At 44.2% G+C, this 21,233-nt stretch overlaps 2 protein-coding genes across 3 annotated transcripts in view; one reads left to right on the top strand and one right to left on the bottom strand.

Moving 5' to 3' along the window:
- LOC124554929 (polyhomeotic-proximal chromatin protein) overlaps positions 1-21,233 on the top strand; it is a 313,908-nt gene that overhangs the window by 57,289 nt on the left and 235,386 nt on the right. The gene's annotated exons all lie outside the window — the stretch shown is intronic.
- Positions 1-21,233, bottom strand: part of LOC124555867 (mucin-19-like) — a 166,151-nt gene that overhangs the window by 44,791 nt on the left and 100,127 nt on the right. The window contains exons 12-18 of the mRNA XM_047129930.1: positions 10,658-10,804; positions 7,970-8,392; positions 2,903-2,998; positions 2,566-2,661; positions 2,241-2,336; positions 2,058-2,153; positions 1,784-1,969 (exon numbers count right to left, since the gene is read on the bottom strand). Of these exons, the coding sequence (XP_046985886.1) occupies positions 1,784-1,969; positions 2,058-2,153; positions 2,241-2,336; positions 2,566-2,661; positions 2,903-2,998; positions 7,970-8,392; positions 10,658-10,804 (1,140 nt within the window). The remainder of the gene's footprint in view (positions 1-1,783; positions 1,970-2,057; positions 2,154-2,240; positions 2,337-2,565; positions 2,662-2,902; positions 2,999-7,969; positions 8,393-10,657; positions 10,805-21,233) is intronic.

Genomic DNA, 21,233 nt, shown 5'->3' with positions numbered 1-21,233 from the left:
TAAGTGCGAGATAACTTATTGCAAATGTGAAATGCTGGTCCGACAATAACCGGTGTAACCGCTAGAATGTTGAATGCAAGCATATAAATGTGCGTGCGTTGTGTTGTACAGGCGCCGGATGTCAGTTTGGAATGCAGTTCCATGCCTGTCGCACTTGGTCGGTCAGTACAGGGACGGTTAATGCTGCTGGTGGATGATGCTGGAGTTGTCCAACGATGTCTCACATGTGATCGATTTGGGACAGATCTGATGATCGGGCAGGCCAAGGCAACATGTCTACACTCCGTAGAGCATGTTGGGTCATAATAGCGGTATGTGGGCGAGCGTTATCTTGTTGGAAAACGCACCCGGGAATACAAAATTGTTAAGGCTTTCGTGGCCACTTGTTGACAAACTGCCTATTGGCTTCTGTCTCGGGTTCTTCGGCCGACGTTCATATAATGATTTTTCTGACGTTTCGCCAGCACGAGTGGCTGGCATTGTAAAAGCTTCACCCTCCATTGCCGGTGGTGAACTGGAGCCGAGCTCGCGGACGCAGACTATATGTACCTGGCGCGCCAACGTCCGAGGGCTTCTCTGCGGTCATTTCCGGTGCGGTTCTCCTCTTGCTACCTGCGACGGTCGTTCGCTGCAGTACGGGAAGCCAGGATCCGTTTACCTTAAGGCTTTCCTCTTTCTTGTTCAAACTGTTCGCGTGTTTTTGTATTTCTACAGCTTCTCTGAACAAGCGCGTGTGATAGTGCTTCTCTACAGCCAGAACTTCCGTGTCGGCGAATTTTATTACGTGGTCGGTCTCATTCAGTGCGTGCTCTGCCACGGCCGATTACTCCACCTGCCCCAACCTGCAATGTCGCGTATGCTCTTTGATCCTGGTGTTCATTGATCGTCCAGTCATTCCGACATAAACTTTTCCGCATGTGCATGGTATACGGTATATTCCGGACATTGCAAGTGGGTCTCTTTTCTCCTTCGCCGATCTAAGACACTCTTTGATCTTCCTTGTCGGTTTGAAAATCGTCTTTACGCCATGTTTGCGCAATATACGGCCGATTCTGTCCGTCATTCTGGGAATGTATGGCAGAAAGGCCGTACCCGACATTTCTTTTTCTGGTTCCTTACTTCGCTGAGTGTTTGACTCTGTTACACTTCTAATATAATTTGTGGAGTACCCATTGCTCCTCAGGACAGTTTCCAGGTGTTGCATTTCTCGTTTGAGGTGTTGCGGCTCACATATTCGTCCTGCTCAAAAAAAGAAATGACCGCAGAGAAGCCCTCGGACGTTGGCGCGCCAGGTACATATAGTCTGCGCCCGCGAGCTCGGTTTCCACTAACATCATCTACCCAGGGGAAAACCGACCCCTAGCCAATACCATATATAACCCTGAATCCGCACCATCAAGGAGCACCTCGTAAGACAGAGCGTTTTCAAGGACGCTGGTTCTTCAAATACACCATGGGTATAGACCCAGCCATTTCATGTCGGCTCCAGTTCACCACCGGCAATGGAGGGTGATGCTTTGACAATTCCAGCCACTCGTGCTGGCGAAACGTCAGAAAAATCATTATATGAACGTCGGCCGAAGAACCCGAGACAGAAGCCAATAGGCAGTTTGGCACCCTGCAATCTCATTCGGGAGATAACAGTACAATAGTTCATTGTAGTATGACAAATGATGCAACCTCTCTCAGTATTGGCGATACAAGAAGTCTTCATTTGAGCTAAGATGTATTATACGTGCAATACAGCTCACTATTTATACGTAAGTTAATACTCCCTTCTGACCTTCAGTGCTGCTGCAGGTGCGTCAGCGCCTGAAAATGTCACTGGCGTCTGCAAATAGCGTTCACCAGCAGAAGCAGAACGTTTCGACTGTTTTCTCACTGAGGCCTTTTCCAGTACCGTGGCACTTGTTTCTGGTGGTCCGACATTTTTCGGTGTTGTTTTCCCTCCAGACAGAGCCGTCTTGCGCTAAAATAAAACAATTACATTAGTTAAAATATATTACCCGAAGTGTGGTGTTAGAAACCTTTGACTGTCGAAGTGAGCATTTCCATACCTTTTTCGTTGCCTTCTTTGTAGGTGGACTGTCAGTTGTTTGTTGTGGTTCGACAGCTTTCTTTCCTGCCTTGCCACCAGACTTTCCCTTTTTCTCCTAAAAGAAAACCACTACACTGTTAAAGTAAGTCTCTCAAAATGTGATATTAGAAACATTTGTTTTGGGAGGTGAGCCTTTTAATACCTTCTTTTTGGAGCTTTTCCCAGGTACAGAGGTAGAGGTTTTCTGCGTCTCAAGAACTTGTTCCACTTTCCCTGAGGCTTCTGACTGCTCTTTACCCTAAAATAAATCGAAAATATTCATTAAAATAAGCTATTCACGAAATACAGGGATTGCAGCATTTGAATTGGGATGTGTCTAATTCTGAGGAAGCGCAGAAATTGGAATTAATGTTGTGGAATGTCTGTGATGTTACAAAGACCCAACAATCTGCCCCACCTTTCCCTAAAAGATAATGTCTGCTTCGATTAAAGTAAACATTTGACTTAGATGGTGAGCGTTTCAGTACCTCTTCCGGTAATGTGTGGCCAGGTGCAGCGCCAGCTGTTTTTGGCTGCACAGCTTCTTGCCCCTCCATTTTAGAGCCTTTTGACTTTACTTTATCCTGAAAGAAAACCAAAAAATTCATCAAAATAAGTTGTTCACAGTATAATGGTTGCAACGTTTGAATTTGGAGGTGTCTAATTCTGAGGGAGCGCGAATTTGGAAATAATTGTTATGGGATTTGAGTGATTTCACAGTGACCCACCAGAGTGCCTCATCTTTCCCTAAAAGAAAGCTACTACATTGTTAACATAAATTGCTCAAAGTATGGCATTAGAAACATTTGAGCATTTTATTAATACCTTTTTCTTTGATCTCTTCTGAGGTGGAGGGGCAACTGTTTCTGGTGTCTCAACATCTTGCTCCTCGGTGTTTGAGTCTTTTGACTGCACCTCACCCTGAAATAAAAAACACTGATTAAAATAACTTGTTCAAAGTTTGGTGCTTTGTGAATTGGAATTTCGAGGTGTGTGAAGAAGTCTGTGAAAGAGTGATAACTGTAGACCTCTATACTACATCCATAATCGATTTGCATAGATACGGAACAACGTGTAACCTTCAAGATAACTGAATAACTAAATGTACGATCTCCTGTTGGCTGTAAAAATAACGATGTTTGGAAGGGGTGAAATTTCCGGCACTGAAATTACAGAATAAATACTACTAGGAGATTTCCAGGCCATTACTTACTATGCCAATGCCTTAACTTCTACGGATGGGTTGCAGGCAGGGAAAGGTCAAGCTTCAGACTGTAAGATTGTGTTTCGAGCAACCCAGTGCTTCGCGGGCGAGTTTAAGTTACAAGCAGCTTAGGTTTTCGAAAACTAATAGTGCGCAGTCATCTTCGACCGAGACTGACGATACTGCTATAAATACCAGTCCACGGCAGGGGAAAAGTTTTACACTGCCAATTCCTGTTCCCAAATTTGTTCAGTGCGGCAGACATTCAGCGACAAATTACTGCAGCATCGCAAGACCACAGCACAATTAATGCATCCGCTCGTGTAATATCACCATTCCACACTGCTAGAGATAAACCCTCAGAAAGCGTCAATTGAAAAGAAAAGACAGAACCTTAAAGCCACGAGGAGTTGTTCAGGGATACCCTCTGAGTATTTTGGTGTAAGCGGCTCAGTCCCCGGCGACTCGTTACGGAGTAATAATGTAATTACGATTTATTCGGATTGTTACCGCAATCACCCTCTGTTTCTGTGAATAAGCCTATAATATTCATTATCCAAAACGTACGCCCCACAACACATACTTGTTCACCTCCATTGCCACTATTGAGCTTCTTTCCAATGACGCCATTGATGTGGTGGTTCACTCGGTAACCACTGGCATCGTTACTGCTGCAGAATCTGCCATTCCCTGTTTTTCTGAGTCCACTCGGTAGAGGACAGTGCCTTGGTGGTCGCCCGAGATCGCTGAGGCGATTAGAGATCACTGGCGGACACTCCAGTGTCACAAGCGACATCACTCATTGGCACACTTCATTGCCTTTAAATGGCTCTGTGTGCGAGGCCGCCGTCTCATACGCCAATGCAAGCATGTGTGCTGGGAAAGGTATGTCTCCATCATTGGCCTCCGTACCTCACCACAGCAGGTTTGGGCCAAGATTAGGCGACTCTATTGCTATCAGACCCCCGTCAACGTACCTGCACTTTCACTGAATGGAGCAGTCTGTACTGACTTCGACACAGTTGCAAACTGCTTACCGGAGCATTTTGCTCAGAGTTCCGATTCTACGAATTACCCACTGGCCTTCCGCTCCCTGAATGAGCGGTTGGAACGTCAGGGCCTTTCATTTCACATGCGCCACCCTGAATCATACAGTTTTCCGTTCAGTGAGTGGGAATTCCAAAGTGCCCTAGCCACGTGCCCTGTTACAGCTCCCGGGCCTGATGGCATCCACTGTCAGATGCTCAAACACCTCTTGGTGGACTGCCAGCGACGCCTCCTAGACGTTTTCAACCGTGTCTTGGTTGAGGGTGAGTTCCCGTTGCAATGGCGGGAAAGCATTGTAATCCCCGTGTTGAAACCTGGGAAGAACCCACTGGAAGTGGGCAGCTACCGCCCCATTAGCCTCACCAACGTTCTTTGCAAGATGCTCGAATGCATGATGAGCCGGAGGTTGAGTTGGCTACTTGAGTCTCGGGGCCTACCTGGGTCTGTCTCAGTGTGGGTTCAGTAAGGGCCCCTCTGCCGCCGATAATCTGGTGTGCCTGGAGTCTGCCATCCGTACGGCCTTTGCCCGCCATCAGTATCTGGTCGCCGTCTTTTCTGACATGCCAAAGGTATACGATGAGTCACACCAGCTGGGGTGCCGCTCGGTCTACCCTTCTACGGCTGTACCAGGTGTTAATTTAGTCCCGTCTATATTATGGGAGCCTGGCTTATGGTTCGGCAGCGCCTTCCGTATTGCAGTTGCTTTGACCCCATCCTTCACAACGGGATCTGACTCGCCACTGGAGCTTTCCGGACAAGCCCTGTCAACAGCATACTTATGGAAGCAGGTGTCCCTCCATTGCAGTTCTGGCGCCAACGATTACTGGCCACTTATGCTACACATGTTTGTAGCTTGCCCAGGCTTCCCAATTATCGTCTCCTGTTCCCTCAGTCGGTCGTCCATCTTGTGGAACGGCAGCCCTGGACAAGATGTACAGTCACGGTTTGTGTCAGAGCTCTCCTCTCTGGGCTTGAGGTTTTCCCCCTTCCACCTCTTTTCCGGGCCCCTATGCGTATACCCCCGTGGTGTGTGCCCCGCCCATGCCTTCAGCTCGATTTGGCACAGGGCCCCGAAGGACATAGTCCCTCCTGAGGCCCTCTGCCGCCGCTTTCTTTCAATTCTTGCCGCGTTTCAAGGCCCTGATGTCTATACAGACGGTTCGATGGTTGCTGATCGTGTCGGTTATGCTCTTGCTCTAGGGGATCACTATGAACAATACTTCTTGCCGGCTGGCTGCAGTGTTTTCAGTGCCGAGCTGGTCGCCATCTCTCGCGCCCTAGAGTATATCCGCACCTGTGCAGGTCAGTCCTTCGTTATCTGTAGTGACTCCCTGAGCAGTTTACGAGCCATCGACCAGTGTTTCCCTCACTCTCATCTGGTGATGGCTATCCAGGAGTTCCTCCATACTCTTGCCTGTTGTGGCCGCTCTGTGGTCTTTGTGTGGACCCCGGGTCATGTCGGCACCCGGGAAATTAACGTGTTGACACTCTAGCCAAACAGGCTGTCGGTGCACCAGCCTTGGAGATTGGCCTTTCAGAGAATGACCTCAGGTCAGTTTTGCGGCAGAAGAGTGGCTCACCCTTCCTTCACCCAACAAACTTTGGGGCATCAAGGAGGCCACCGGTGTGTGGCGCTCCTCCTTGCGAGTCTCTCGCAAGGACTCCATTGTTCTCTGCTGGCTGCGCATTGACCACACCTGGATAAGACACAGCTATTTATTGCGCTGCGGGGTCCCACCTTTATGTCGCTGTGGGTCAGCTTTGACGGTGGTCCACATCTTGTTGGACTGCCCGCTTTTAACTGTGCTCACGCAGACGTTTGCGCTGCCTGATATGCTTCCTGCACTTTTATCAGATGACGTTGCAATGGCAGATTTAGTTTTGAGTTTTATTCCTTGCAGGGAGGGTTTTTATCGCTTGGTCTAAGTGTTTCTCCTTTTTTTGTGTTGAGTCTGGCCTTTAGCCTACGATTTTAGACTAGGGTTTTTAGTGCGTTTAGTGGTGGTTGGCTTTTCCATTTTTGTTTCTATGGTCGGCCAATCACTGTCACACTCGGTGTGATTTTCATTTCTTTTGTCTGGTGTCTGTCTGCGTCTTTCTTGGCCTGTGTCGTCTCTTGTCATCTCCATTGTTTGTTCTTATTCTTTGTGGGTATTTCAGGTTCGTGGAAAAAGGGACCGATGGCTCAAGTAGTCTGGTCCCTTCAATCCCACAAACCAACCAACCAACTTTGCTTCCGTTGCTATGAATCCACATGTGAGCACTCGACAGCTTGATCACGAGATTGGCATTCCTAAAACCAGTGTACATTGTATTCTTCCACGTCACCGGTTCCATCTTTACCATGTACACCTACGTCAAGAATTGCATGGGAATGATTTCCAGAATCGTGTACAGTTCTGCCAGTGGGCACAGCAGAAAATCCTCACCAACCCGAACTACTTCTCCAATGTTCTATTTACCGATGAATGTTCATTCTCATAGAAAGGACAGGTAAATACAAGGAATATGCGTTATTGGTCCAGCGACAACCCACGATGATTTAGACAGGTGGAACATCAGTGTCAATGGAGAATTAACATCTGGTGTGGGATGCTTGGCACTACAATTATTGGCCCTTATTTCATCAATGGTTGTCTAAACTGCATAGCGTATGCCAAGTTCCTCAGACGAATTCTTCCTCCTCTTCTGGATGAAGTGCCACTAACAACCAGAATGCTTATGTGGCATCAACACAATGGATGTCCAGCACATAACGCCTAGCGTGCACGTCCTGCCACATGGATTGGTCGAGGAGGAACAGTTACTTTCCCTGCTAGGTCTCCTGATTTAAACCCTCTGGTCTTTTTCCTTTGAGGATGCATTAAAGACGTTGTCTAACGCGATATTCCAACTGCTTCGGAGGATATGGAGGAACGTATAGTGCTTGCTTGTAATTCTCGTCAGCAGGCAACACTGGAAACAGTAAATAATTCTTTCATTTAACGAGTGCACCAGTGAATCGGTGTCCAGGGTCACCACTTAGAGCACCTTTGAATTTTCTACTCCTGGGCAATGGTACAGGAGAGTCAAAGTCAATTTTGTGTTATGTTTTTACTTGGTTTTCATTTGTTTTCTGACAACTCCAGCGACTGGACGAGTTTGTGATCCCGGGCTCAAAGTCAATGTTGTGTTGTGTAATTAATAACGTTGTGTTTCAGTGAATGGTACACTGTGTTACATTTTTGAATAGGTCTTTAGGAGAGGAAATGAATTACCGAATAAAAAATACAGGGTGCCATTTAAGAAAGTCATACCGCTGTTCATATGTTTGCAAAAAACAAAGCCACAACGTAGGCAATCATGCTGATTGATGTCCCCCTGACGGTTAAAGAAAATTTGCTTGAAACATTTTGTTATTTGCATCTGGACAAACACTTGTTTAGGGTGGTCAAGATGAATGGGACACCCTGCATACTATTGCAAATCTTTTCGTTTTTTGGTGCTTCAAAATTTTTTACGTCTTTTTATGTTTATTTTTCATTGATTTACATGATAACTCGTTCTGTGTCAAGAAATTTTAGCGCATTTAATTCCTTGTTACCTGAAGGCAACAAAATAAAGAAGTAAATAATAAACACAAAAATGCTTTAATGCGTTACCATTGAGGAGTCTGCTGTCTCGGCGCCATAACTGACATCTGCTGTTGAGGGCATGCCAGATGCAAGTGAAGGGGCACCACGTATAGGTGAGAGCACACCTGTTGGTGCGGAGGACATGCCAGTTTCAGCTGAGTGCGTGTCATGTGCAGCTGAGGGCACACCAGGTTCATCTGAGGATGTGCTAAGTGTAATTAAGATCTCTGCTATTGCAGCTGAAAGTGCCGTAGGTGATTCTGAAGCTGCGGCAGGTGCATCTGGTGGTACGGGGGGTGCACCACTTTCAATTGATGGCATGTCAAGTGCAGCTGATGGCCCATAAGTTGCAAATGAGGGCACATCAGATGCAGCTGATGGCATATCATGTGCAGCTGGAGGGGCACCAGCTTGATCTGCCCAATTTTGTTCTGCAGCTTGTTCCGCACCCTGCAGCAATCAGAAATAACACTACACTAATTTCCTCTTGAAGAATTGGCAGGTAACATTAAAAATATTTTATGCTGATTTCTCAGCTGCCCTACGATGCATAGTGTTATGGCAAGACAGATAGTACAACATATTTTCTTAATTTGATAGTTCCCTATAAATCTGATGTCGCAATCAAATTACCATTACCGAGAGAGGTGAAGTAGTCATAATACATTGAACTGGTTGTACATGGTAGTTACCCCAGTTTGCACTTGTTGTAGTCATGACGGTAGGGAAGTGATGTGGATTTGTGTGATTTAGCCACTCAGCAATTTTGGGCACATAACAGTTACACTGCGTAATTCATGGGAAAATATCTAAGTTTCTGATAAGCTATAAGTCTCAAGTACAATGTTATACTTCGTTATTCGCTTATCTACCTTATGAGCTACAATTTGGGAACAGCATACAACAAAACAATTCAGTAGTATGAGGCGGTTAAGATTATGTATTAGGCATGGAAGATGTCGCCACCGTGTTTGATGAAAAAGCCACTATTACGCTAACCGGTACGTCCCGCTAATATGAATCGACTCATAATAAGGTCCACAACCAATGCCGTGCAGGATCTCAACGGCTACAAAAGACTTTCGTCAGAGACGACAGACGTATTTCCGCTAGTCCATGCAGGGTCGTACTGCTATGTCACGTACCTTGAGGCAGTAATTGGGTTTGTTTGCAGCATTATACGTATTCACACATACAGGGCGATGACTCTGGAGCATCACGGGCTGGCCAGCCGGAGTGGCCAAGTGGTTCTAGACGCTACAGTCTGGAACCGCGCGACCGCTACGGTCGCAGGTTCGAATCCTGCCTCGGGCGTGGGTGTGTGTGATGTCTTTAGGTTAGTTAGGTTTAAGTAGATCTAAGTTCTAGGGGACTGATGACCTCGGAAGATAAGTCCCATAGTGCTCAGAGTCATTTGAACCAACCATCACAGGCTGTCAGTATAGTTACCATTTTTTGCAGATTCCTTTGATGCGTGGCAGAGTGAGGTGCGCAATCAGTGATATGCCCTACGACAACTCTTGCACAAAGGAGTGGCACGACATTGTTTTATCTGACAAATACCGGTTCTGAATGCAGCATTGGGATGGACATGCATCTGTGTGGAAGCTCCGAGAAGAATAAATGATCCCAGGTTGCATTTGTCATTGTCACACAGGACCAGCATGTGGTGTATGGTATCTGGTGCCACTGGGTACACAACACAATCACCCTTGGTTCTCAAAGCTGATAATTTAGACAGCAGATGTTACATTTGTGATATGTTACGGCCGATCCCTCTTCCCTATCTTCAAGATACCCGTGACATCATCTTTCAATGAGGTAACCCAAGACAGCATGTTCCCGTTCTTCCGGACCTACCGCAATACAGAGGGTGATGTATTGTTGTCCATGCCAGCATGTTCTCTTGGTTTCTATTCCACTGGAAACATTTGTTTGTGTTTTGCCGAGAGATTGAAATGCCTCCATTCATCAGCCACAATGATTGATTCACTCTGGAATACAAGGGAAGTAGCATGGAATGACGTATCCCTAACTGTCATCCAAGCTCAGTTCAGCTCACTGCCCGGCCAGATTATAGCCGTTGTTGTCACAGGTGACTGTGTACTAAATTTTTCATCTTGCATACCCCCAAATCACCTACAAGTTAAATCATGTAGTCTTCGTACTATATGGTAAATACTAAATAAAAATAATTTCTTCTCAGTTTATCCATATTTGGATGGAGCTGATTGTACAGCTGTACAGTCAATTAATGAAAAGCCACTCTAGTTGCTATTAAAGTTCTTGATAGCAACTGTAGTGGCTTTTCATTAAGAAAAAAATAATTTTGTTATTTACTGCTCTTCCTGATGTTGCAATTATAATGGCCAGCAGTGTAGATGCAAAATAACAAATAACATATGTGGTTATAACCCAGTTGCTTCCTGAGAATCATTATCTTGAAACTCTTGTTGGACGTTTTGCCAAACGGGTTTTTCTATGTAGAGGCGTTGCCTCTTTCTTAATGTGAATTTTGACTTATAGTCTTTAATGAGTTTTTTTTTAATTGTTCATATCGCGCTATCAGTTTTAAGAATGTTTGTTGTTTAAATCCTCATTATAAAACTGGTGCTAGTGCAAACATTAGTGTTTAAAGAACTGTGACTGAAGTGAACAACTTTGCTATGACGAGAGATACATATAGCTGATGTAAAGGGGGAACTCTTATCCCACCTGATTTGGTATCTCTCTCTTATCACACTGCACCGTCGCCTCCAGTTCTGTGGCTTTGGTTGTTTCTATTCGTGGCTGTAAGGCCAAAGTCCTGCCAACTTCACCACTAGGTTCTTCTGTAGTAGTAGCAGTTTCGGCTTCTACACCCTGAAGACAGACATTACTAAAGCATTCTTCGAATGTTCGGAATTAGTGTGTGGAGGTTTATGGAGAAAATGGCCTTTATATCTTTAAAAGTAATTGAAATGATTTGGAAGGTCAGGATTATGATAATAATGCTAAATTTTTTTAAAAAAATTGGAGATTTAGCTGTCTTTGTGCATAGTTTTTGGAGCTGCAAGGAGAGGTTCACACAGGTTTCTTGCGTAATTATATATTTATAACAAGCTCGGGACTTATAAACACTCAATCAATAAATGACCCTTCTGAAGTTGACAGCTGAGTGTGGGGCGTAATTGTTGCCACATCCACAGTATCCCTCAAAGGAATGGTGCCGAAGACGCTCAGGTCATGCTGCATTATGTTGGAAGTGTGACATGTTTTCATTGAAGAATACAGTGACCATTGTTTAAGAAATTATGGAATCCAAAACAGTCTTTGATTGCAAGTTTTTCATTAAGCAAATTGTAAAATTGCAATCAAAGGTTGTTTTCGATTCAATAAGGTATACATTGGGCGAGGTTCAGCAATTCGGATGGGCATTGCTCTGGAGTTAATGGTGAGTGGAATTACCATTTACTGTAAAAGATCAGCAGATATTCCATCAACAGCTGATAACAAAAACAATACAGAACGTGCTGTCTAAATCTGCAACAAACTTCAAAGTGTTCTATCTCAAAATGAACAGTATTATAACCAAAATTTTGATAGTAGCAAAACAAATATAATAAAACACCTACCAAAGAAGTTGAAAGGCTACTTATAACTTTTGGTATTTAGGCAGTTTACTTACAGAACCTAATAGAACCTACAAGGCAATAGCACCCAGAAAAATAACTGCAATTACTTTCAGTGAAGGATGACAGCCATTAGTGAACATGTCGTTAGTATAGCAACGAGAGGAACAAACCTTGTTCTACCTGGAGTGTCGTCATCCATGACTGTGAAAACTGGAGACTGTTGAGAGACAGGAATCGTTTAGTAGGGATGAAAATGTGTCTTTGGAGAAGACTAATGAAGATCAACTGGACAGAAGGAAAATCCAATGAAGTTGTTCGGAAAGAAATCAGTGAGTAGCGAACCTCATTCAAAGAAGGAAAATGAAACATTCTGTGTATTTTAGAGATACAATAAGTTTTTAACGAATGTATTGGAAGGAAAATTTTGGGAAGGAAAGGAAGGGTAGGCCAATAAAGAAAATAAAAGATTTATTAGACGTAACAAAGTAAGACTGCTACTGCCACACACTCCAAAATTTGCCATAATTAAACTGTGTATTGATAGATAGATAAAGGTGCAAAATTAGCTAAATTTCGGACAATCTCCTTCAATTAGAAATAGTCATGATCCCACAAGAATACTTATTTCTACAATATCAAATTGCTAACATTGATGTGATGTGGGACTAACATTTCTAATGAGTTCAATTTACATGAACCAACTGGTTGTGTTTATGCTGACACTAAAATGTTGAAGGTTGGGCTATACAAACTACTAATTGTGCGTAAGAAAACACTGAATGCCGAGGTATTTGAATACATATTATAGTGGTGTAACTAAGAATAGTGGAGGAGGAGGTTCAGAGACAATGATTGTATCAACATGACAAAGTACCGTGTCGTAAAACAGCATCTGTGAGGCAACAGTTTGTGGATAATAACATTCCTGAGAGAACAGTTCTGCCCAGAGTCATGACCTAATCCCAACAGAACACCTTTTGGATGATTACTCAGAACGTCGACTTTGCTACAGACCTCAGCGTCAAACGTCCCTACCCACTCTGATTTCGGCTCTTGAGGAAGGACGGCCTGCAGTTCCTCCACAGAGACTCAGACACCTCTGTGGAATTGTCTCCACCAAAGACCAGACTGATTCCAAATTTCTGGTAAAACACAATACATAGACTCCGAGAGCCTGAACTTGACATAACTTGCAACAAAATATGGCAATATCACACAAGTTACACACTTCAAGCATCTAGGCGAAATTATTGGAAACACTAGCAACAAAGAAGTAGTTAACAAAACACGTGCAGAAACATTGTGTAAAGCCTACACAACTGCCTGGAATATGTGCAAAAGAAATCTCTGTTTCTTAAAGCCAAACTTTGTCACTATCACACAGTTGTTCTTACAGAAGCACTCTAAGCTATGGAGACACCATCATCAACTACCAACGTCATATACATCGAGAAAATTAAGACACATTCTGAGAAAAATATTTGGACCCAAAATTCAAGTTGATATATCTATGTGCAAAGGCTCACAAGAACTGTATTCACTGAATGAGCGGTTCACCTCACTTGCACGGGAAAGATGTATGAAATTCTGTGGTCATAGAGCACAAATGACCAACTGTCGCTTCACCAAAAAAATCTTCCACATCATCAATGGAACCCAAGAATCCAAAATACGTTGGCTTATAGACACCAGAAGCTACCGTATATAAATCAGTGTATTGACCCACTGGCGAATATATACAGGCAGAAATTCAGTACAGTAAACTTCATACCAAATAACCCAACAAGAGGGAATTTTAAAGTTAAAAACGCATGGACGCTAGAAAAAAGACAAGCCCAAAGTGAAAGGATGGGGAAGTTTTTGTGAGGTAAGAAGATAAAGAAAGCGAGAATGATGATTTAAAAATTTGGGAGATTATAGAGGATGAAATTTGGAATGTTTTGACATAAGCGACCTATATGTGGAAATGTGAAATAGTTTCATCAGCAATATACACTTTCTGTGCAGTCATTAAGCTAAATGAAACACCAGGATACTGTTCTTTGTAGAACTTTTGTTCACATAACGGTAGAGTATAAACAAACACTGTAATTCGAATCAGTGGCTTCACTACTTTAGAGTAAATGTTCAGTGTGACACCACCAACTTCGTTGCCTAATGGGCAATAAAGAACCATGTTTCGACTGATTCTTTTAAAAATCATCGTTACCCTCAGCTGTACAGTAAGTGGGCCTCGCAGATGGGCGTGTGAACAATATATGCAGTTGTCAGCGTTTGAGAGAGGACATGTAGTTGGGATCAAAGAAGCCAGTTGGAGTAATCAGGAAATCGCTCGACATTTGAATAGAATTGATACCACTATTCAACAATATTGGCAGGGACGGGTAAATAATTGGTGAACACATCATCAAGAATGATGTGGTCGACCTAGAGAGGTGACAGAACGTGAGGACAGAGCAATTGCCAGAGAGACACCCAGAGCCCCAGATTCATAATTATCACTGATACGATGTCCAACTGGAACACCAGTGACGACAAGGACCATTAATAGGCGGCTCACAGAAAGGGGGATGAGCTCACGGTGCCCCTTGTGAAGACTGACATTGACCTCTTTATACCAACTAGCCCATTTACAATTGTGTCAGGCACATTTGGCCTAGAATATCATTGATTGGAGTGGAATTGTCTCCATTGATGAGTCCTGCTTTGAATTGAGCTCCGTTGATGAGCAAAGACATGTCCGAAGACTCATCGGACAACAGTGGGATACCAACCTGACTGTCACCCTCTGTCTAGGCTGACAGCCAAGAGCGATGGTCTGTGGTGCCATTTCATTTCATAGCAGGACATCTTTGGCTATCATCTACCACACCCTTACAGCACAGCAGTATGATGCCAGTCCATGTGGGAGATAGTCAGGTATGTGAATGATGGTAGTCCCCTGACCTGTTGAACAAGTGGAGATGTCTGTGCCTCAATTTCTCATCTGTACCAGGAGTAATGGTGAATCTGTTACAGATAGCAAGCCATTATTTTTTTGTGGAGGAAATGTAATGCACTGTTGGTGCAGTCTCTAACTATGAATACCCAGAAATATTTGTTTATCTTATATGGAGCACAAACTCTAGGCAACAACTTCCACAGCAACAACCTCCACTCAAAGGGACAGTTGCATAGGTGGTGTGGTGCCCGTGGGTAGAGCCCCTAGTTGGAGTAAGTGGCACCATGGCACCCTAACTGCAAGAGAGTCAAGCCGAACCATACTGGAGACAGTATGGTATCAAAGCGATCGACTCACTTTAATGCAGGTGTATATAACCCAATATGTTTCCCTCATTGCATATGAATGGAGATGAAAACTGACCTGTTGAACAAGTAGAGATCTGTGCCTCAATTTCTCATCTGTACCAGGAGTAATGGTGAATCTGTTACAAATAGCAAGCCATTATTTTTTGTGGAGGAAATCTAAGACAAGTATGGAGAAGTCACCTCAGTAAACAAATTATGGAAAAAAATGGCTCTGAGCACTATGGGACTTAACATCTGAGATCATCAGTCCCCTAGAACTTAGAACTACTTAAACCTAACTAACCTAAGGATATCACATACATCCACGCCGGAGGCAAGATTCGAACCTGTGACTGTAGCAGGCGTGTGGTTTCGGTCGTAGGCGCCTAAAACCGCTCGGCCACTGCGGCTGGCCAAATTATGGAACAGATCGTACTAATTATAACAACCTCCACTGGACAGTCAAGGGCATTGTTATACTTTGACGAACTTGGCGACATCCGTGCAACAGTTACCCCTCGCAGGACCCTAAATATGGTCAAAGATATAATCCTCCACAGGGAGCTTATACTATAAACAGTTGAGTTATTGTGTAGTAATTTGGATGAAGTGGTGTCGAATTTTATCCTTTGTGTCCCATGAGAGCCTAGAGATAACAAAGTTGGCACTGGAGCGTTTATTTTGGGTTTTGAGGTGACTTAATACTGGATAAAGTGAAGTATATGTTCTGATGGTATAATTTAAAACCATCCAACATGAGGGAGACTGCGGACAACAACTACCTGAGGATACCCCTTTACTGCACCAGTTGTAGGGAGGATCACTCCCTCTCATCACCAACTTGCCACATGGAAAGAAGGGAATGTAAGATTCAAGATTTCAAGATCTTTGATCGTTTAACATACTACAAAGCCAGAAACAAGTACAGTCGCTGTATCCCTGTCCAGATGAGAGCAAGATACTCCCAAAACGTAACTGACCCATCATCTACCATGAGGAATATTTCCTGTCCCACATTAGTTCATTCCTCTTACATCTACATCTGCTCTGGGAAACTTGGCCGTGTCTACTCTTATAACAAATACCTCTACCCAGCTACATCTCCCTAGCAGAGGGTTGCCCCTCCAGGTCCCACTACCCAAATCAACACAACCTCATTCTCCAGTAACAGCCACCAGCAACAAGACGCCCCACACCATTGTAGTAGGGGCACTCTCCTTACAGTCATCCATATCCTGTTGGGAGTGCCCCTCCTTACCTGATACATGGCGAGCTTTGCAGCCAGCTGAGTCACTCCCAGAAATCGTAGCTGATAATGTCCAGGTGGCGAATCAGGTTTTAAATTTTATCTGTCACTATGGGTGTGTACTTTTATCTGAAAGGTTCATTGTTAGGGTTGAATGGATGCTGGACGGGAGGATGGTCACCTACCTACGGATTTTTAGCCCCAGGAGACCTACAGCTGCCCCCCCCCCCCCCATATAGAGGGCTGTTTCAACCCATAACATCCCAACTCATTTTTAATATTATCCCATGACAAACGACAGTGGGCCTGGAATCATTCTTAGCTGATGCCTACCCTACCCTATTCTCATTTACCCCATGACTCTTTTAATATGTATTCTTAACACTTCTTATCGCTACCCTATGCCAGCTTTCTCTTACCGATCTTTCTTTGTGTCTTAAAACTGAAAGGCTTTCGCCCACGTCTCTGACAGATCCAGTATGGAGGCATCATTAACCATAATACATAGTAGTCTGGTACCTCACAACCCTATCATCCACCCATCCATCCATCCATCCATCCATCCATCAAGTGGCGTCATAGCACGACAGAGAAACGCAAGCAAAGAGAGTGAAGTTTTCCTTTCCTTCTTCGGTAAGTCTTGAGCTCATCAGCATCATGCTAAGTGAAAGTTTGTCTTGTTAGTACAAGGTGACAGTAGCATGAACCATCCCGGCTGCTCCGAATTAGGGATATTTCAAAGAACAACCTCTGTATTAGGGAAGCTGTGCTACATTAAGTGTGCCCTTCCGTAAATCTAGTCCTAAAGCTTTCACAGATACAGGATGCGATTGGTTCACTAGTGCAATGGATATTAAAGTCGTCTTGCATATGTGACATGAAGATTTCATACCATGGCTTGCCCATGCTGTTGAAACCTCGAACAGCCAAAATTTCAAAGATTTTGGTCAATAGACGACTTGTTCAAGAATCCCACTCAAAAACCAGTATAGATCAACTTTGCACCTGGATAGAAGCTGTATGGAATGCTATCCTTCAGAGACATTCCAAAACCATACACGATATACAAGGTGTTTCACAGCTCCTATTACAGGCCTCTAAGGTCTGTACAAGGGACTTAGCAGATAAAATTTTGACAAGGAAACCATGTCTAGCAATGTATCGTTTGGATTCGAAATAATTTTGAAAATTGAATCACATTAAAATCTTCCACTTCGTTGTATACGCACGATCTACGAAGTCGGCACCGTCGTTAGTCCTTGTTGTAATTATGATATGCATTTAATTTTCGTCCGTTTGCAAGAGCAGCTGTGAGAAACTGATATGTTCGCATCAAGGAGGGTGGAATGTGGTGCTCCACGGACTCTCGGACCATTGGCCATGCCATGTGCTCCTGTTGAGCATACAGGCCAGGGCCTATCCTCTCCATTATCTATCTTGAGGCGGGATGTTTGAAAGTGATCTGATCTCAAAACTTACTTTATATCCAAACGGTACACTATAGGTTCCTTACCAAAACTTTATGTACTAAGTACCTCTGTACCCTCCTGGAAGCTTGTAATAGGTATTGGTAAACACCCTGTCGAGGGGCTCTCTCCTTAGCACGTAAAAACGTTAAGATTTGAACTTGTACTGCCTTTTTATTGCTGTACACTTTACTGTATGTCTCTGTATCACTTCAGGTAATGTTTGGACTAAATTTCAATCAGGTGCTGTAGAGTAGACGTAGACAGCAATACCCAACCGATGTTGGCAAGACGTCACTGTCAACAGTGATATTTTACTGTGAAAGTTGTTGCTCGTGGTCATTATGCACACTATAACTACTGAAATATTTAGGTCTTTGCTCAAACATCTGTATAAAGTAGTAGCATGTAAAACATCGCTGGTATAACAAAAAAAAGTGTTTGAGAAGTTGATGTACTTGGATCATCTTCTACATTGCAGTAATGAGAAGAACTATATTGGTGTCCAAAACTTAAGGACGAAAGTAACTTTTGCTTAAGGCGTCACTACCAAGTACTACGGATCGGCGAAACTCCGACCATGCATAGAAAGAACTACAACAGTATAGCATAGTACAGTACAGTGTAGTATAGTATAGTACAGAAGGTTGCTGAAAGGAATACGTAATGAGACCAACAGAAATGACACTTTTACTCTAAGGCAATAATTACACTTAAGTTACCATGATTTACAATGGTCCCTGGACATTACAAAAGGCAGAAGATGGTTTTCAGTAAGGCGTGTGATTACTACGGACAGCAGTGCACGTTCTGCGTCGTGCTCCCAGTCCGGCCTCAAAGTTTGCAAGAAGTTCTTGTGGTGGAGAATTCCATTCCTCCACCAGCGCAGTTGACAACGGTGCAAGTGGACGTGATGCAGTACGGCTCCCTACCGCATCCCACAGGTGCTTAACGGGATTTAAGTCGGGGCGACAGGCAGACCCTATTCAAATTCGCCAAATTTCCTCTCGTTTCACGGGCTCTTCCACCTGCGCTGTTCGTAGCGGTCGCGCATTGTCATCCATAAAATGAAGTCAGTGCCTAATGTACCCCTGAAGAGAGGAGTATGGGGAAGGAGTGTACTGTCACAATAACGCGAGTATACCATGTTCAAAGATTTGGAGGTCAGTACGCCCCAGCAACATTGTCTCCCGACACCATAACACCTAGACGATCAAAACGATCATGTTCGACTTGCATTAGCTGTTTCCACTCTCGCCATTTGTGGGTGCGTCCAGCATTGTCGAGGAATGGAAGAACTCCGTACCAACCCTCTGGCCAGCATAGGAGCGCGTTGCAGAGGATGCATTGTCGTCTATGGTGATCACACATCCCATTAAGAACCATGTCCAGTCTTTAGTAATGCCCAGGAGATCATCATGAATTGTGGTGACCTCAGTGTAAGCATTGTCTCTGAATAAAAATGCCATTCCTGTAAATCCCATTCCGTACTTCTTTCGGTTATTTTCTGTACTATAGTGTCGCAGTCGTTCCTAAGTAATCATCCGAGAAAACATCTGTAATGCGCAAAATACAGATCTCTACTCATATCTTAATTAATACCCACATCTCACCTCCATTGCTGTAGCATAAGCGCGAGAACTACCAGTATTTCCACTTACAAGAATTAAACATCTCATTTCTAAAAGATACATCGAGGACTATGTGCAGGCAAACGGTTACTTTTGCCTAATATTTCTCCTGATTTAATAACCAAGCTTAGTAATGTTCATACCTTTATCGCTGCTGTCGATTTTTCCGGTGTTGAATACTTAAAGTGGGTTGAATGTAAGAAAGTGGCAAATTTTGCCCAGTAATTCATGAAAACACACTGATGAAAAAAATAGCAACATCAAAAAATAATTAATGTACAGTAACGAAATTTCGGGAATACATTTGTCTACGTAACTCATTTAAGTGATTAAAACTGCAGGATCACGGGTTAATGTAAGTGCGAGATAACTTATTGCAAATGTGAAATGCTGGTCCGACAATAACCGGTGTAACCGCTAGAATGTTGAATGCAAGCATATAAATGTGCGTGCGTTGTGTTGTACAGGCGCCGGATGTCAGTTTGGAATGCAGTTCCATGCCTGTCGCACTTGGTCGGTCAGTACAGGGACGGTTAATGCTGCTGGTGGATGATGCTGGAGTTGTCCAACGATGTCTCACATGTGATCGATTTGGGACAGATCTGATGATCGGGCAGGCCAAGGCAACATGTCTACACTCCGTAGAGCATGTTGGGTCATAATAGCGGTATGTGGGCGAGCGTTATCTTGTTGGAAAACGCACCTGGGAATACAAAATTGTTAAGGCTTTCGTGGCCACTTGTTGACAAACTGCCTATTGGCTTCTGTCTCGGGTTCTTCGGCCGACGTTCATATAATGATTTTTCTGACGTTTCGCCAGCACGAGTGGCTGGCATTGTCAAAGCTTCACCCTCCATTGCCGGTGGTGAACTGGAGCCGAGCTCGCGGACGCAGACTATATGTACCTGGCGCGCCAACGTCCGAGGGCTTCTCTGCGGTCATTTCCGGTGCGGTTCTCCTCTTGCTACCTGCGACGGTCGTTCGCTGCAGTACGGGAAGCCAGGATCCGTTTACCTTAAGGCTTTCCTCTTTCTTGTTCAAACTGTTCGCGTGTTTTTGTATTTCTACAGCTTCTCTGAACAAGCGCGTGTGATAGTGCTTCTCTACAGCCAGAACTTCCGTGTCGGCGAATTTTATTACGTGGTCGGTCTCATTCAGTGCGTGCTCTGCCACGGCCGATTACTCCAACTGCCCCAACCTGCAATGTCGCGTATGCTCTTTGATCCTGGTGTTCATTGATCGTCCAGTCATTCCGACATAAACTTTTCCGCATGTGCATGGTATACGGTATATTCCGGACATTGCAAGTGGGTCTCTTTTCTCCTTCGCCGATCTAAGACACTCTTTGATCTTCCTTGTCGGTTTGAAAATCGTCTTTACGCCATGTTTGCGCAATATACGGCCGATTCTGTCCGTCATTCTGGGAATGTATGGCAGAAAGGCCGTACCCGACATTTCTTTTTCTGGTTCCTTACTTCGCTGAGTGTTTGACTCTGTTACACTTCTAATATAATTTGTGGAGTACCCATTGCTCCTCAGGACAGTTTCCAGGTGTTGCATTTCTCGTTTGAGGTGTTGCGGCTCACATATTCGTCCTGCTCAAAAAAAGAAATGACCGCAGAGAAGCCCTCGGACGTTGGCGCGCCAGGTACATATAGTCTGCGCCCGCGAGCTCGGTTTCCACTAACATCATCTACCCAGGGGAAAACCGACCCCTAGCCAATACCATATATAACCCTGAATCCGCACCATCAAGGAGCACCTCGTAAGACAGAGCGTTTTCAAGGACGCTGGTTCTTCAAATACACCATGGGTATAGACCCAGCCATTTCATGTCGGCTCCAGTTCACCACCGGCAATGGAGGGTGATGCTTTGACAATTCCAGCCACTCGTGCTGGAGAAACGTCAGAAAAATCATTATATGAACGTCGACCGAAGAACCCGAGACAGAAGCCAATAGGCAGTTTGGCACCCTGCAATCTCATTCGGGAGATAACAGTACAATAGTTCATTGTAGTATGACAAATGATGCAACCTCTCTCAGT

The sequence above is a fragment of the Schistocerca americana genome, chromosome X, assembly GCF_021461395.2.
Source record: "Schistocerca americana isolate TAMUIC-IGC-003095 chromosome X, iqSchAmer2.1, whole genome shotgun sequence".
NCBI lineage: Eukaryota > Metazoa > Arthropoda > Insecta > Orthoptera > Acrididae > Schistocerca > Schistocerca americana.
Note: the sequence above shows the minus strand (reverse complement) of the source record. Positions and strands in the feature narration are given on the sequence as shown.